Source organism: Pinus tabuliformis, chromosome 4_1 (genome assembly GCF_031772625.1).
Source record: "Pinus tabuliformis cultivar Carrire ecotype Pingquan chromosome 4_1, CPIR1, whole genome shotgun sequence".
NCBI lineage: Eukaryota > Viridiplantae > Streptophyta > Pinopsida > Pinales > Pinaceae > Pinus > Pinus tabuliformis.
Window position 1 is genome coordinate 291963961 of NC_142303.1, and position 17857 is coordinate 291981817.

The window sequence follows — 17857 nt, forward strand, 5'->3', positions numbered from 1 at the left end:
ATGATATTCAACAAGTAATCAATAAATTCTATGACAGCAGTATGTAACTATGAGAGCAGTGAGCCACCAATGTGCTTAAATATGCCAAACAATTTCCAAATGCCTAACCAAACTTGCCAATATGAAATCTTAGATACTTTAACCCTCTTATGATGTAATTATCACTGTTATGTCAGACCTTAGAATTGAGAAATGACAGAGATAAAATAGGAGAAATTTACCCAAACAAAATTTGTTCAATTTATGCAATTAATTCCTTGGTGTGTTAAGACAATTTATGAATTGATTTGAAGGCACTTTTATTAGTGTTATAGTACTGTTATGAATTGATTTGACTTGCTGAAGCGAAACAGATATAAAATGAGGGTTAGAGGATTAAACCCTTAGGCTCTAGGCCTAGAAGAAGCTAGCCAAACTTGCCAAAATTTTGTCCAAGTGTTGGAGCACCTGTAAAAACCAAAATTTGTGCCAAATACCTCTGCAAAACACACCAATGTTCAGTCCTGAAATCAAATGCTCAATCAGACGTGAAAAGATGGCAAATGAGGGAAGGAAGAGGGCTGGAAGAGGGGGCTAAATGCCTAAACAGTTCTGCGGCTAAGGCCTAGAGGCCAAGAGAGCCTCACGGTAAGCCTTGAAAGGCTGCCATTGGGCTAAAATGGGGCCGAGAGGCCCTTAAAGGGTTGTGGCCTAGGGCTTTAAGGCCCTAAAGGCCTGCGGCTAGGCTGCTTGGTGAGGCCGAGGGGAGTCGAGGGCAAAGGAGGGAGGAGAAAGGGCCGAAGGAGCTGGACGGAGGGCTGGAAGGGCAGAAAAGGGGAGAGGGAGGCCTTCCAAGGCCTGTGGCAATGCTTCAAGTGGAGGTCGAGGGCCTTGGGCCTAGCGGTCAGTCCTACAAAGGCCTAAAATGTGAAAATTTCTAGATAGAAATCCAACTGCAGTGACTGATATTATTTCTTCTACTTATTAATTCAGAAATAAGTTATTCACAGTGTTTCTATAGAAAATATCGAAAAAATTCTACTGCAGCCTTCACAATTAAAACACTACAGAAAGTAAATGCAAGGAAAAAAATACTAGCACAAGTATAATCACAATGCCAAAGTTATTTTGGACAATTGTCCCCAGAAAAACCCAACACGGGAAAACCGGTAACACAAAGGCAGCGCAGAGCCTTGACAAGGCCCATACTTTTGCTGGAGGAATCGATTTATGAAGCCGGAAGCCGAGGTGTGAGACCGGGAGGTGGAAATCGAACCTAGGAGGCAAATCGATCAACAAAGGGAGTGACGTTGTCCTTAGATGCGGTGACATTGGGTTGACACAGTGACTGCACAAAGGCAGAAAGGGGCAAGCCATTCTATGGATGGATCAGTCGGGAATCGGGATCGCTTGTAATAGTGTGAGGTGCTTCTCACTATTCTTCTATCGGTGATATTCTCTGTAATGGATAGCCAGCAAGGCATCCAGAGATTGTGTTCAGAAATTATTGCTTAATAATACAAACCCTCAGCCACTGTAGCAATTTTCCCACATTGGGGTTTTCCAGGGATGTTTGTCCAAAAATAACAGTGTAATGTGTTGTGTATTTCTTTCTTGTTCAGTTTCTTGTTTTCACTTATAATTTAATTGGTGAAAATTATAGAGTATTAGTTTCAGTGTTTACTGTAAGGAAATAGTAAATAATTTGTTCAATGATTAACAAATAGAAGGAACTTAATCAGTTGTTGCAGTGGTGATTTGAGTAATCAAATTTTCAAAGTACATCCTTCAAATGGTGGTGGCATATGGCATAATGATGAATGGAGTAGGGAATGAAAGGGGGAAACCTGGATCACATGCCATGGTACAAGGGTAGCTAATAAAAGGGAAGCCCACACTTGGGTAAACAATGTGTAGGAGGGAGCAATCGTAGGGCATGAGTTACCCCGGATTTGATTTTTCCACCCTTCTTAATATGTGTTTTGCCTTTTTATGATTTTATTTGGTTAACTGCTCGAGGCTCTAGGTCAAAAGAGCATAATGCGTAAAGTATAGCAGTGGATACCCCCATATAAGGTGGGGCAGTTCATCGCCCACTGGGGGTTGTGACAATCATGGGTTCTTGAATGATAAAGGAGGCTCATCAAGGGCCATGTAGGAACCAGGGTGATGGCCATAGAATAGGGTAGAGCTCATGTCATGTCTTTTTCCCACGTGCTAAATTCTTTTGTCCCAGCCATCTTTTGCATTTTGTGGTACAATTTCCTGTTGAATGTGGTCAATTATGCTTTTTCTTTTTCTTTTAGCTGCATCAACCTCCGAGCATCATTTCAAGCCCGACCCAAGATGTGGGGCAAGGGGAGGGGGTGGCTGACACTATGTGGAACCAGTGGAGGAATGTGGACCCAGGTGGAAGAAGAGATGATTGGAGGTGTAATGAGCAAAAGGGGAGTAATATATGTGAATCGGGGAGCGGCACCACACGACCAAAATTAGGGTTTCCCATGTAGTATTATCCCTAAAATCAATAGGTCAGTAAAAGAGATCCCACGGGACTAGGGTGCAAGTTTAACACCCCAAAAGAGACCTAGGGGACAAGAGCACAAACCTAAACCATTCTTTCCGCCGAATCCCCACATTAATGCATGCCCAAAGTTTCCATGATAAATAAACTAAAATACTCAATTACCGAATAACAAGGCATACCTTTAGGTTTGGGAGGCCCACCTTCAAATATACGATCATGACAAATGGGCGAGGGACCACATGGCTGGGTCAGGTGGCAGAGAAATGGCACATCGAGCTAGTTGGTGGCTGCGAGGGGTTTCTCATTGCCCGCTAAAGACCGTCATGGAGAAATAATTTCTCCTAGGGATATCACCCACAAAATGGTGGATAACAGAACCTAAATTCTCTCTGTCTCATTTTGTTCTTGGTTGTCTTCTATAGTGCATTTGATTTATGTTTTATCTACAATTGCTTAACGAATATTGCAGCAGAAAGAAGTTTTCGGAATAAATAATTGTTTCAGCATAGAACATTAGAATTTCAACATCTTATATATCAATTTTATTTTCATATTTACGTAGCAATGTGTTTGGTTGATGTTGATGTTGCTTTAAAAGTTAAAATTTTGAAAAAATATATATATATTTTTGTATTTTTTAAAGTTTGTTGATAATTTTTTATGTTTTCCCCAATACTACCAATAATTTAAATTTTGGACCCCTAGCGATAAATTGCTGATAACAATAACTGTAACATTGATTCAACATCATAATTGAAGTTAACAGTTGTTTTACTACTGTTATTACTGCTGTAAAAGTGAGTTTTTCAGGTTTAGTTTATGCATGACAAGATTGCCCTAGAGAACTGAAACTTACCAAATCACTTTGGTATCTTTTCTCCTTGGATTTCCTAGATCAGGTTGTTAAGGATGGAAATATTCTTTCTGCTGCTGTTTTCTTCTATGTTTCATAACAGCGCTAAGGTTGAGAATTTACAAGGTTAAGATGTGGGAAACACCTAGTCAAATAGGTGAAATCTCTTTTGCATTAAAGTTTAGGGCAGCGGAAATTTCCACAGAAAATACAAAGGCCAACAGTCACATGCAATAGAATAATGTATGTCCATCTCACTCTGAGCAGACTATTCTGAAATTAGCTGCATTACTATGTTGCTAAATTATTGCTACTAATTCAAACCATACACTCATTGCATATTTGTACATTATGATCTTAATTACATACCTTTACAAATCATTTCGTATGCATCCTCATTGAAAACGCTGTTCATTGAAGGATACTCCATAAGGGCAAAAGATAATGACTTTATCAGGAACGGCAAGTATGTATGTTTCACACCTTGCCCAGCTGTTGCATCTTGAAAAGCTGTTTTTAACTCTGCAAGAGAATCAACATTAATTTCTTCCAAATAATGGAAGTGAGGAACTTTGGCTGCAATGCTCATAGATTTCGCCATAGCACGCTGGAATCCCCTGAAAAGAAAAACAAGCCTCAGTCCTGATTCATAAACTCTCCTAACCTGCTGAACCTATATATCTCACGGTGCCAGAGTTTCATGCCACACAATTGATGATTATAATTGCAACCACTTTGCCTTTCCGTGCAGTTCAAAAGTACTTTCTTTACATGGAATTTGCAATAACAGAGTAATTGGCATGTTTACAAATTATTATGCCTCTGAGTAAAATCTACTCTCTGGAAATATAAAGAGGATTTCAGAGTTTTGTGACACTATATTCCACACAATAACAAAGCAATAAGCTAGAAATGAAAATGAAAACAGAAAATGGAAAGTAACATTTGCAATTATGCGCGTAAATTTGGCAGTGGCTCATTTACTGTTAAATATCCATTGAATCCTGTGCGCAGTAAGAATCTTTAGCACTTTTAGTACTCAAATAAATCCTCAATCAAGTTGTACCTTGAATAGAAGACAATATAACTATAGACAGCATTAGACCCTTAAAAATACCAGATGTACTATATTCACTAGATTGGGTTTCACAAAAGAGAACATATTCTACAATATAGAGAAGACGAATTCATAATATATTTTTAAGAAACACCTGCCTAGTGCAGCACAACATGACAGATAGCAAACATATCTATCATATGGTTGATAGAATGGGTTCCAAAACATAACAATAGTTGTAAGGTCCAATATTGACATTTAATGTCCTCATTACAGCACGTTGCTTTTACCAGTGCTTTCTTGCTAAAAAGAAGCTATTGATAAAAAGGAAAAGAAACACCAGAAAGTCAAGTTCAAGCTTCTGATGGCAATCTAGGCACATATTACCTTCACCCATGGTTTAGTGAATCCAATCGAGTTCAACTGCTTCAGTGCAACTGGCAAAAGTCTAGTTATGAACTCCAACACTATTAAAGATACTAAGGCAGGATTCTTTTCCTGGACAAACCTTTGATTTTACATTTCTTTCAAGAAGTAAGCTAAGACCAGTAATTTCATAATAATGTCAACTCTGAGCCCATGAACAACTCTCACATTAACCATAGAAAAAGGACATACTTTTACCACACCTGAGGGGAATGCTTTTATCTTCAAGGATTTGTTGTCTTGTTGATTTTAGAAGGGATGAGTCCACTTCTGATCTTGACTGCATAACCTCGCCCTCTAAGGATCGAGTGGCCTCAGAAAAGGGAGAAATTTCATCCCAAATGCTCTCTTTATCATTTACATATTTCAAAACATCCTCTTTCATTACCCTGCCATCTTTACCAGTACCAGGAATGTCTTCCACATTAACACCACATTCCTTTGCTATATGACGAACAGCTGGAGTAGACAATACACTTTTCCTGTTTTCTCTGCTTTTTGGAGATCCGGTCAATGTTAAAACAGTCTCCCCAGACTCAACATCTGTAGAGACCACCTGTACTCCCTCTAACTGTGTCGTATTACTATGACTTTCATCTACACTTAATTCCAGTAATGTTTCTCCAACCTGAAAAACATAATAAGCATATCAAGAAGGTTCGTATCCAAAAGCTGCTTCAGTAAGGAAAGAAAATTCATCAACTCCAGAAGAAAAATATTGGACATAAGCAAATCGACCATATAAAGAGTGCAACTATGAAGGTTCCTTATAACTGAGAGGAATCTTTTAACCTTTGTGACAAAAAAAGAAATATCCATCTCGTGTTAAGTTAGTGCCTTTAAGGACAGGACTATTCAGTGATTTAAAGGGATGTAGCTTATAAAAAAGGGACTCTAGGAATAATCAATTCATGAGAAAAGTAAATGGCTCCTTTTATACAGTTAAAATGCTTCCAGAACATCTCATTAAACCTCTAACAAATCTTGCTGAGATAAGAGAAGCAGAGGAATGATTGTAGTCTTTGTTGTATCATCTAACATATTGTCCAACAAGACTCCTTAATTGATCGCAAGTAAGAAATGATGATCAAAAGGACCATGCACACTGGAAAAATCAGTAAGGACAAAAATATGTCCTTTTGAACATGTAAAAAAAGACCTAATTAATTGCTCCTGTACAGTTAAAATGTTTCCAGAATACCTCACTAAAACTCTAACAAATCTGGCTAAAAGAAGAAAAGCAGAGCAATGCTTGTAGTCTTCGTTGTAGCATCTAATATATCGTCCCACAAGATACTTTAATTGATCATAAGAAAGAAACGATGATCAAAGGACCATGCGATACAGGCAAAATCAGCGAGGGCAAAAAATATTTGTCCTTTTAGACAGGTCAAGAAAAAGACTTAATGAGCCAAGACTGCACCAACTTTGACAATGATCTTAGACAAAAAGGAATAGCTTCTTGGGTTAAAGTCAACTGTATTTTAAAAGCATGTTGAACAGTAAAACTATTTATTTTGACTTTATCCCACAAAATGCTAGTATAGTCCATTCATAAGGGTTGCTATTATATATAATATAAACGAGTACTTCAGGACTATCAACTTCTAATACAAAAAACAGGAATTACTCTTAAAAAACAATTACCTTTACATCCGCAAAAGATTCAATTTACATATCGAAGAACAAGTTTTTCTTTGATATTATTTGATGATTAATGGTATTGAGAACAATATGAGAGACAAGGATCAAAACAGAACCACCAGCAAACCCTAAAGCTTGCAATAAATGGAAAAAATAACAGTGTTGTCCTAGATTTGATAAGATATATTTATCAATGTCCAACTAAGGACCATAAAAAGGTCAGTGGGACTGCTAAGACTTGCGAGTGGGAGTGCAAGAGCCCCTCCTGGAGAAATTTTCCAATAACAACCAAGATAACACCAAACAGCATCACTAGAGCTTATCCATAGGAGTGATAGAGAGAAATAAATCCATGGACAAAAGAGAGAGAGAGAGAAACGCCCAAGCACAAGAAAACACCAAAGATATAGGTGCCCATAGGCATAAAACACCTGTATAAAATAATAAGGCCAGAATGCTAAAGAATGATCAAGAAAATCACAAGATAATATATTACAAACAACTCTTTATTGTGTCTTTATACACAACTCAAGAGGTAGGGAGTCCTCCCCGAGAGGGTTTAAACTTTATGCGCCTGCATATAAGTTGATTATGTCGGCCATAACTATAGCCTAGCATTATAATAAAGATTACATTAATACCTAACCAAATGCATCTCCACAATATGAGTTCATTGTCGCCAAATTTGAGAATTACACTATTCTCAACGCATCCTGATAGGATGTACAAAGAGATACTAATAGAAATGATGAAATACATATGAGAGTGCATTTATGGATACTCCACTCAATATAGGGTCATTCACAGCCGGATATAGGGGTTGGTTTATGTGAATACCAAAGTTTTTGGGCGGAATTCCTAAAGCATGGTAGTAAGACCTGTTGACCACACTTGTCAACAGTCCAAGAAGTAGGATACAAAGGAGTGGGCAAAATTTTTCACAACTCATTGTCATCAATCAACTTCCAGTTTCATCATTGTAGCCCCAATTTCTACTTTTATATTGTAAATTATTCTAGTATGACTATTAAGCCATGTAATAACACCTAGGTAAGTCTATGATTCTTTTCAAAGGGTTTCATCTAGAGAGTTTTTAAACCTCCTTGAATTATGTGTGATTGTAAACACGAATAATCGTCAGATTTCTTCTCCCACATATACCCCAAAGCTAGGGTGGAATTCATTGACAAGGTCTTAGGTGAGTCCTAGTGCTTATCGAGTCTATGTATTTTTCATACTAGATCATGTGTCTTGTCACAGAATTGGGTAATGTCTTGAGGGTGTATGTCAAATGTGTATTTCCCCTTCTAAGGGTTGAATTAAATTGTAATATCTTGTAAAAAATATTTTAGTGCATGGTTACTCATACATAGTTAGACACTATGGCTAAAATATTTGAGGGTGGGAAAAATAATTAATCCCCTCTTGGGTTTTTTAATTAATTTTTTGGCAAAAAATAAAAAGAAAATAATTAGCGAGAAAATTAATTGAATTTGAGTCAAAAAATAATTTGAGAGAAATTAAATTCTCTCTAAGTGGAATATCATCAAAAATTCGTGGGTCAAAAAGAATTAAATTTTGGAGGTCCACCACCAAGGAGAAATGGATTTTTTAAGAGAAATTAACCCCTTATACCTTGGTGGCTAAGTCAAAGTGAATTTTTTGAGGATATTACTATTAGTCCAAAATATTTTTTTTATTAATAAAAAAGGGTTTTCAAGATAAATTCGAATTTTTCCTCAAAATAAAAAATAAAAACCCAATCGATGGTGGAGATCAAGTTATTTCAAAAGAAAATCGATGGATGAGATTATTTTGACAAAGATCAATCCAACTAGTCGTTATTTCTTGGAGGCCATGTTACTTAGGAGCGGGAGCAGGAGCGGGGAGCGGGAGCGACCATTTTCAGAAGCTCCCGGTTTGGGAGCGAATCCGGGAGCGAATTTTTAAAAATATATATATATATTTTATATTTTTTAATTTTTGATACATATATGTCAACAAAAACATGTAGAATGATGAATTAGACATAAAAAACATAAAAAAACATAGATTGATCATTGAACCATATCACATCAATCATCTAGAAATTATAATCATCATCAACCATGTCCACAAGTTAGTAAAATACATATTACAACTGCAACATATTGAGTCTTATAAATCATGATTCATCAAATTCAATATTAAAGTTTCAACTTCAAGCTTTCAGAATTGAAAATTCAATAACATTTATCATCATTGATCACCAAAGTTGTACTTGTAAGCTAAGTTTAACCATTACAAGAAGTAATATCGAAGATATTTCTAAGTCCTAACTTCTAATCGTTAACATGATATGAAATGTTAAAAATTTATAAAATGAAACATGAATAATGAGATGAAATGAAACAACTTTAGTCTTTCACAAAGCATCATATTCATAATTCACAATCATTACCAATGAGTTATAATTGCTAAGGCCCAACTTCAAACTTCAAATTTTCATTGTCACAGTGATATAATGTTTACAAAAAATATCATTATGATATGAAAGAGTCAAGAGTCAAGGACTCAAAACTCAACAGTGATGAAAACTAAAGTCTAATAGAAACTAAAAAAGACAAGTAAACTGTAAATCTACATGTGGCCCTTGCCACGAGAGTCTCCAGGAGTATAAGCAGGTCGTGGTGGTCTTCTAGGAGTCTCCCGCACAGACCGACGACCAGAACTAGAACCTCCACGCGAGGGTGTAGATGGAGGTGGCGACAGCAAAGGAACAAGACTCGGACCTCGAGCACTGCTACTGGATGGTGGAGGTGGCATGGCTGCTGCTTCATTTTCATCCCTTACAAGTTCCTCTTCTAGTTCTTCAATATGTACAATGCCATCCTCCAAATTGTCATCTTCTGGGTGATTGTCCCAAATTTTATATGTGGGATCCTCATTAGCCCGATCACAGTAATGACTCAACAACCTCAAGTTGTAGTGCACATAAACCAAGCTTTCTGCTCGGTTTTCATTGAGTCTGTTTCTTTTCACATTATGTATATAGCTGTAGGTGCTCCAACACCTCTCTGCAGAAGAAGAATTTACAACCTGTGAAAGAACTTTTTTTGCCAATTTTGGCAAAAGTCCGTGGCCGCCATATGTTTCCCACCATGTGAGATTCAAATTTATCTTTGTCGTCCATTGCATGGAAGTTACCATACAAACCAGTGCCACTGAAGTATCTGCCTATTTCAAGGCGCACAGCTGCACATTCCTCCCTGTCAGGTACCAACTTTTCTAATGCTTCCAAATATCCTTTAGTTACCTCTTGATCTAAATGGGGTTTGGTCCTAACCCCACCCCCTGCTGCAGGTTGGCCCAACCAAGATGTAGAGTAGTATTTTGGCGTAAGGATATACGCCAAGCAATGTAGTGGAAGGTTAAGCCTATTCCACCATTCACACACAATCATGAATCAGTTTGTACAAGTTGGGATCTCTATTATGAACAATGTCTTTTATTTCCCCCAACATGGTATCCATTTGCTCATACACCTCGCCAATCACTGGTTTGTCTGTATCTGCAAACCGAATCATGTGATAAATTGGCTTGGTGAAATCCAATACCTGCCTCACACTTGTCCAAAACTGCCCATCAAGAGCGGCCTCCTCCACCATTTCAAAACCTGCCATGTCAGCTACATTTGTAGCCCTTTCCTTTAACACCTGCCAATGTGGACTTGATACCATGCTAGCTAATGCCTCTCTTACCTTCAAAAGGCACCTGAAGGTGAGGTAATAGCTACCAAATCTAGTCCTCGCAATCTTCAGCAACTCCAATCTCGAGTGACTGCGGAAAAGGCCATGGGTATTGCTATGATTTGTAATAAATTTTATCATTTGTTTGCCTTTCTTGTACAAATTACCAATCCATTGGTATTGTTCATTTTTGTTTTTGACAATATCATGCAACAGAAGGTTCAATGTGTGAACCAAACATCCAAACCAAAATATGTTCGGGTATTTATCCTCAATAATTGCTCCCGCTGCCTTACAATTAGGAGCATTATCAGTGATGACTTGGATGACATTGTATGGGCCAATACGCTCAATTGTTTCAAGTAATGCTTCTGCAATGTTGATGGCGGTCTTGAACTTGTCTGAGTAATCATGTGCAGCTAGAAAGATGGGACCACTAACAGACACAGCAAGAACACTTATCAATGGCTTGCCTTTTACATTTGTCCATCCATCAGATACAATGGACACCCCATGGTCAGTCCAAGAACTTGTCATTTTATTCAAAGAATGTGATATTTTTGCTTTTTCATGATCAAGGCCAACGGTTCTTGCCTTGTCATACCCAAGGCTCTTGTATCCTTTAGGGGCATCATTTATGGCAGAAACCATTTCATGCCAATAAGGTGAGCGTAGAACATTGAATGGTATCCCACATGCATAGAGAAACCTGTAAACTTTTGAATCCACATCATTCCTACACCCCTCATCAAGGAAATCTGATATGGTTCTACGCCTTAAAGATGATGACCCTGTGCCTCCATGTCCATATCCACTGCCTTGGGAGGATGCTGAAGGAGTTCTTTGTGATTGTGAGCTTGGTTCAAAGAAACCCCTTGATTTTTTTGTTCTGTATTGGGCTTCCTCCTCTTCCCTTATGTATTTGGCTCTATCTGCTGTTGACACCGCTGTACAAGTTTTGATTCCTATTTGTTTCTCTCCATCCCATGGCCTTTTCCCGCAGAGGTGTCTTCTAGCACGGGTGTATGAACCTGTGTAATCAGTGTTGCAATGGGGGCAATGAAATTTAGTGGTTCCACCCCCTCTCCCTGTTTCAGCCCTGTGAACATATTTCCACAATGGAGTTTGGTCTTGTTTAGTTTTTTGAGGGTCATGTTCACCCTCCTCCAGCTCCTCCTCACTGGGGTTTTCACCCATTTGACTTTCTCCGGCTTCTTCATCCCCCTCTTCAGTTTCAGGGCCCCCTCCGTTTCCTACTCTCCAGCACCATAATAACCATAAAAGGGACCTGGAAGAGGAAAATGCCAATAAATATAGCCAAGTCCATGGTGTTTGATGTTTGTAGGGTTTTGATTCTTGAATCTGCAAATTAATTTAATTTATTGGGATTAATTAATTTAATTTAAATACATGATCTTTAAACTCAAACATCTAAATTAAATTAACTAAATTAACTACCTAACCAGCTAAACTAACTAAATTACTAAGTTACTTACCTCTGCAGGCTTGCTCCTCGCTCCTTGGCACTTGCTCCTCGCTCCTTTGCTCTTGCTCCAGCTCCAAACTCAAGCTCAATGAAGTTAGAATGAATTTTTTTTGGCCCATTGGGCTTATAAAACCAGAAAAAAATTCTAAATTTTTTTTTATTTTCGGGTCCGGCGGATTTTTTTTCCGCCGAACCGCTCCCAGCCCGGCTCGAATCGCTCCCGGAGCGATTTTTAATGTCCGGGAGCGATCAGGGAGCGATCGCTCCCGGGCATTAAAAATCGCTCCGGGAGCGCCGGAGCGATCGCTCCCTATGTCGCTCCCTAACAGACCAGGGAGCGCAAAATTTTTTAAGGGAGCGCGCTCCCAAAAATCGCTCCCGTCCGGGAGCGATTTTGGGAGCGCGCTCCTGAGCCGCTCCCGCCCGGAGCGCGATTCGGGAGCGGGTTCGAGGGGGGGGGGCGCACCCCCGCAACATGGCTTGGAGGGGTTTTTTTCTCTCATTTTCTATATAATGAGGCTAATAAGCTCTTCATTGTATCATGTACTCATTGAAATCTTTGAATGTACTAAGCTAAGATCTGCTAGATTTTTCTTAACTTAATAAAAGGTCTTTGGGGTTTCAATTCAAGGTGTCTCTCACTTGCTAATCTGTGGTATGCGCTGGATGAGTTTTTGTTATATGCTTTGAGTTATTATATGTTATGGTTATTATTTCAATTTCCTGTAGTAGGAACATCTATTATCATAGGTATCTTGCTTTAGGTGTTGGGCAAGAGTAAACACTCTAAATCTAGTGAAGTCTTGCAAGTATCTCCAGATTTATATATCTATTGTGTGAATCAAACCCCTTTAATCTAATAACTATTTTTCGAAAGTGCATTGAGTTACAGGTTACTCCAGCCCTTGGCCCCCAAGTACACAGACTGTGAGAGGACTACATTCTTGTTTGGCCATAAGTCTTGATCTAACAATTTTCCTTGGAGGAGGATTTGGCCAGTCAAATAAACAATTATTTTCTCTAACTCGTCTATCTTATTTTCAAAATTAATTTGTGCTACAAAGGAATTCATCTACTAATGGCTTGTAATTTCGGCCTTCAAAAGTTTCTCTTAAAGCCTAGGGGCTTGATGATTTGCTTGCTTGTTCCCCAACACTACATAAATTCGAGGTAGGCTCTGAGCTACATTGTTCATTGTCACTGCCTCTTGGACAATATATAAATTAAATGAAGTGAGTTCATATACCTCTAAAGGGCCTCGATGATCGAAATGGAAGGTATGGTTGCCAACCAACCTCTTTCAATTTTAATCAATCCAAGTTAAAATTTCAATTATATCAATCCAAAGGTTGCAAAGATGTGCAACTTGCAGAGCAAGCCCCATGCAAAGTCATTGTTAGTCCAACTGGCCACAGGGACCAAGAAGAAAGTGGCCAATTGGGTGGAATTTTGCCACCTAGAGCTAGGCATCATACCCACAACGACGGCCCTCAATTTGCTGTTGTTGGGATCATATGATATGCTGATGGGAATTGATTGGCTGGCAACCCACCGAACTAAGGTGGATTTCTATAAGAAGTCATTGGAATGCATCAGCGATAAAGGCAAAGAAAGAATGCTTCAAGGAGTGAGGAAACTTATCCCTGTCAAACAGATCTCAACACTACAAGTGAAGAAATGGATGTGCCTTGTATGTGATCCAAGTGACCAACATGACAGAGATCAGTGAGGCCAAGACCGAGGATCATCGTTGTCGCACAGAATGTCTAGGCACCGCGACAACACTCAGATCGGGTGCTGTCACCCTTATCCCCAATCTCTCTGTTTAAGTTGTCTCCCTACAGCAGGCTAAGAGGGATATACCCTATGGAAAAGTGGAATGAAGAAGAACTAGTTGGGAACCAGGGAATTCGGGAGACACAGTGAAACGATCAAGTACTTGATCAAGATTTAGCAAGACTTATAGGATTTGATTAGATTTTAAACGATTGATACCAGTGCCTTATGGAGTCAACGATCTTGCTAGGGAAATTAAGACCAAGTAATCGATTAGCAACTGCTGCTTAAATGAATGACTATTTATATGAAATGCAGATCCTAAAACTAATGTGAGATGCAAGAATCTTGGTTAATTTTAGTTAAATGCATATTTAAATGTGAACCCTTCAATCCTTTTTGTGTTGAGCCTGATTTCATAGTAATTGGCAGAGAGAAGATCAGGAGAAGCACACTAAAGTGTGATTAACGATACCTCTCCTGAAATTCTAACATACCCAGTGCCTCCGGCACTGCAGAGAACTATGGCTTTGACGACTGCAAGGTCACCATTTTAAGTACTATTAAAAGCAGGTTTTTCAAGCAAAGATGGATGGATACCTATCTCTCTATCGACCAAGCTTATGCTTGGGAGTAAATTTTATTTATGCAAAACTAACTTATATGCAAATGCACCAAATGATGAGAAGAAGCTAGACCCGAGGATTAGAAACACTTGTGTCCCAGAAGCCCTCAATCACCAAAATTAAATGTTCGCTTTATTGGATGAAGACTTAAAATAAACCCCTAAAAATATTACAATTAAACCACAAGTTTATTTCAAATCTTTTTTGATACAATTTAGCTCAAAGAGAACAAAAACAACTTTGCAATTCGATATCAACGTCAACAGATGCTCAAAAAAATACTCAGTTTATGAAACAAAGGATATGCATTTTATCACAATTCCATGACAAAGTACTTAATTTTCAGAAATTAACTTTTAGGGCAGCAGTAAGAAAAACATTATGACAGCAACAATATGACAATGAAAACAGTAAGCTATCAATGATATCTTTATACCAAAAATTTTTCCAAACCTACCCACATGAATTGTCAAAAATTTTCAGCTTGTTATGATGTGATTTCCGGAATTATATTAGATCTGATATACTTATTACAGCCAGCAATTAAAACATGAAATAAGCCTAATGATAAATGTCCAACTCGAGAAATTAATTTCTTAATGTATTAGACAACTTAGGAATTGGTTTTAGGCTAACCCACATGAAATTTTCCACTGTTATATTTCAGACTTCAAAAACAGAATTATTCAGAGATAATAGTCACCCAAAATGTAGATCTAGGCCAAATTTTTGATACACATCAAACATAAATGACTTATTAATGTATTTAGCAATTTTTTTAGTTAATTTCAAACCACTTAGATGTGTTTTTCACCACTATTAGAAAGGTATATGACTGTTGTAGCAAACAGTGAGGAAAAAGATGGTTTAGAGATCAAACCCTTAGGCCCTAGGCCTTGAAGATCACTTGCCCAAGTTGCCAAAAATTTTCAATACCTGAAACACAAATTTTTACCAAATTTTCTGCAAAAACCCACCAATGATTAGCTTCAGAAAATCAAATATTCAAATCAGAAATGGAACAAGGGAATCTAGGGCCAATGAAAGCTAGCACTAGGCCCAATAGAACTAGTGTTGGGCTAGGAGAACGCAGATTTGGGCTTAGAAGCCCCAAAACTTGAAACCCTTGTTCTGAAAAAAAAAATATATATATATATATTGCTTCAAATCTTCATATTTATTGCAAAATCTTTAATGGTTGGCCTTGTAAAAAGATTTGGGATAAGATATTGCCCTCCAGGGCCTAGATCTATCTCAAAACCCCCAGATCTGCTTGAAAAATCTCAGATCTGAAGATTTACTTGGTTGATTTCTTAGATCTATTCCTGCAAACAATCTTTGAGCCCAGATCTTGCCCTCCAGGGTCTAGATCTAGCTCAGATCTGAAGATTTACTTAGCTGATTTCTCATATCTATTCTTGCAAACAATTTTTGAGCCCAGATCTTGCCCTCCAAGGTCTAGATCTAACTCAGGTCTGAAGATTTTCTTGGCTGATTTCTCAGATCTATTTCTGCACAAATGAAAAGAGAAAAACCCAATAACCAATATGTACAAAAATAGAGAAAATCCCAAAAACCCCAAGTGTTAAAATTCAAAATTATGTTACAAAATTTCAGATCTACACAAGTAGATAACAGATCTATACAAATAATTTACAGATCTAGACAAATAATTTACACATCTATCAAATCTGAGGAGTATGAATCCAACTCCGCTCCCAGATTTGATAATCTAAGGCTCTTAATAGCCAAATCTATCAAGATTTCCACAATATTTAAAAGATTCTGAAATTTTAGAGCGGTACTAGCCCAAAAACACCCTGCAGAAAAAAAAGATTATCGTTAGATAAATCCTGAAGCTTATATGAAGTAGGCTCTTCAGAAAATATGTGTTGAGAGTTGGCTGGTCAAACTAAGAACTATCCCTAAACGCTCAATGAGAACCTGAGAGATCCTCTGCAAACACTAGATCAACCATCAAATCAAGTAGAGAAATAGAACAACATAACTTTGAAGAAATAGAGATATCTGCTACTTCAATCAAAATTAAAAATGTTATCTTAGATCCAACAAACTGAATAAGATACATGTATTCAAATTATTCTAAGAGAGCTATTGATTGATAGTTTTCACATAGTATCAAGCATAAATTAAAACGATGTTACCATAAATGCATGAAGAGGAACACTACAGCACATTGAAACCCCAAAGACTTTTGCATTAATTCAAAAAAGTATACAAGAGAGCTTGAGAGCTTAATACACGATCCAGAGATCGGATCCTCTCAACTGACAACTGACCTCCTATTTAAAGATAAATCTTCCAACGGCTAGTTCGAGTGATCCTTGTCAAAGTAATCTCGACCGTTGATGAGGATCAAAAATTCTTTTAATCTCATCCGTCGAAATTTTAATTATTGAGGAAATTTAGAATTTTTCATTTAAATTTCCTCAAAATTTTGACTTTGACTTAACCACGGGAACCAAAGGCTTAAAATTTAGAAAAATAATCAGTTAACCTTAGTCCCTGAACCTCTTAAAATTTAATTTTTAAAGGACCCACGAATTTAGAAAATTTAAATTTACTTAGGACCTATAATTAATTAAATTTCTGGCTTAAGATTTTAATTAATTTCGGCCAGAAATTTTAATTAATTAGCCTATGAGGGGATAAATTATTTTTCTAACCCTCAAGGCATTTTACATCATGATTTTTACAAACCCATCTGAAAATGACCCTCATAGATTACCCAGTTCTGCGACACAAATATAATCTAGCAGATCAAACAATTTGTAATAAAATAACCTAACCAAATAGTTAAGATTATTCCAAAATCACTTTTACATAGACTCGATCTAAAACACTAGGACTCCCCTAAGATCCCAGTGACAAAATCCATTCCGGCTTTGGGGTAAGGCTGAAGGAAAACTCTGCCAATCATCCGAGAATGGATCGGTGAAACAAAAAACCTCTCGGAATGTAGATCATCACCAGAAAAGTAGGTTTACCTAGGTGATTACATACATAACACGGATCTGCTAAGATTATTTACATTATACACATGCAAACTGGGTTTACATTATAAGATGATCCTCAGGCTGATGATGATAGCTGGATGGCAGGAACACATCAATCAGGCACTATCCCTTTTGCGAAAAAAGGGGGTAACTGCTATGGGTCGTTGACACGTAGTGGTCAACAATCATCTTGTCTTAAAGCAGTTCAAAGAAGTGTTCCCGGAGGAAATACCAAAATTGCCACCTAGGAGGGATATTGACTTCTCCATTGAGTTGATTGTTGGTGCGGTGCCAGTTTCAAAAGCCCCATACCGTATGAGCATGCCAAAATTGGTGGGATTAAAGTTGCAACTAAAAGGAATGTTGGATAAGGGGTATATCAGACCCTGTGTGTTGGCATTATGGCATTATGGACATGTGTTGAACTTGATGGCAACCCTCTCACAGACAGACATTTCTCTTGATGGGGACAAGAAGAGCCAAAAGGAGAGAAGAGGGGCCATTTACATATGCTTATTGGAACCTTTGAGCCATTGGGAGCTTATCGGAGCAATAGAGGCTCTTTCTCATATATAAAGAGCTTATCGGAGTGATCAGGCCTCATATGCATGTATTAGTGTTATCAGGAGGCGTTTGGGCGCTTAAAACCCATATATGTATGCATTATCACTATCGGGAGCAATCGGGCTTATTAAAACCCATATATGCATGCATTTATATTGTCGGGAGTTGGTTGGG

General features: G+C 37.8%; 1 protein-coding gene across 1 annotated transcript in view; it reads right to left on the reverse strand.

Annotated features, from left to right (window-relative positions):
- The window catches only part of BCE2 (2-oxoacid dehydrogenases acyltransferase family protein), a 211242-nt gene that overhangs the window by 117133 nt on the left and 76252 nt on the right, over nucleotides 1-17857 (reverse strand). Inside the window, exons 4-5 of the mRNA XM_089419674.1 lie at nucleotides 5046-5470; nucleotides 3729-3976 (exon numbers count right to left, since the gene is read on the reverse strand). Coding sequence (XP_089275800.1) covers nucleotides 3729-3976; nucleotides 5046-5470 — 673 coding nt within the window. The remainder of the gene's footprint in view (nucleotides 1-3728; nucleotides 3977-5045; nucleotides 5471-17857) is intronic.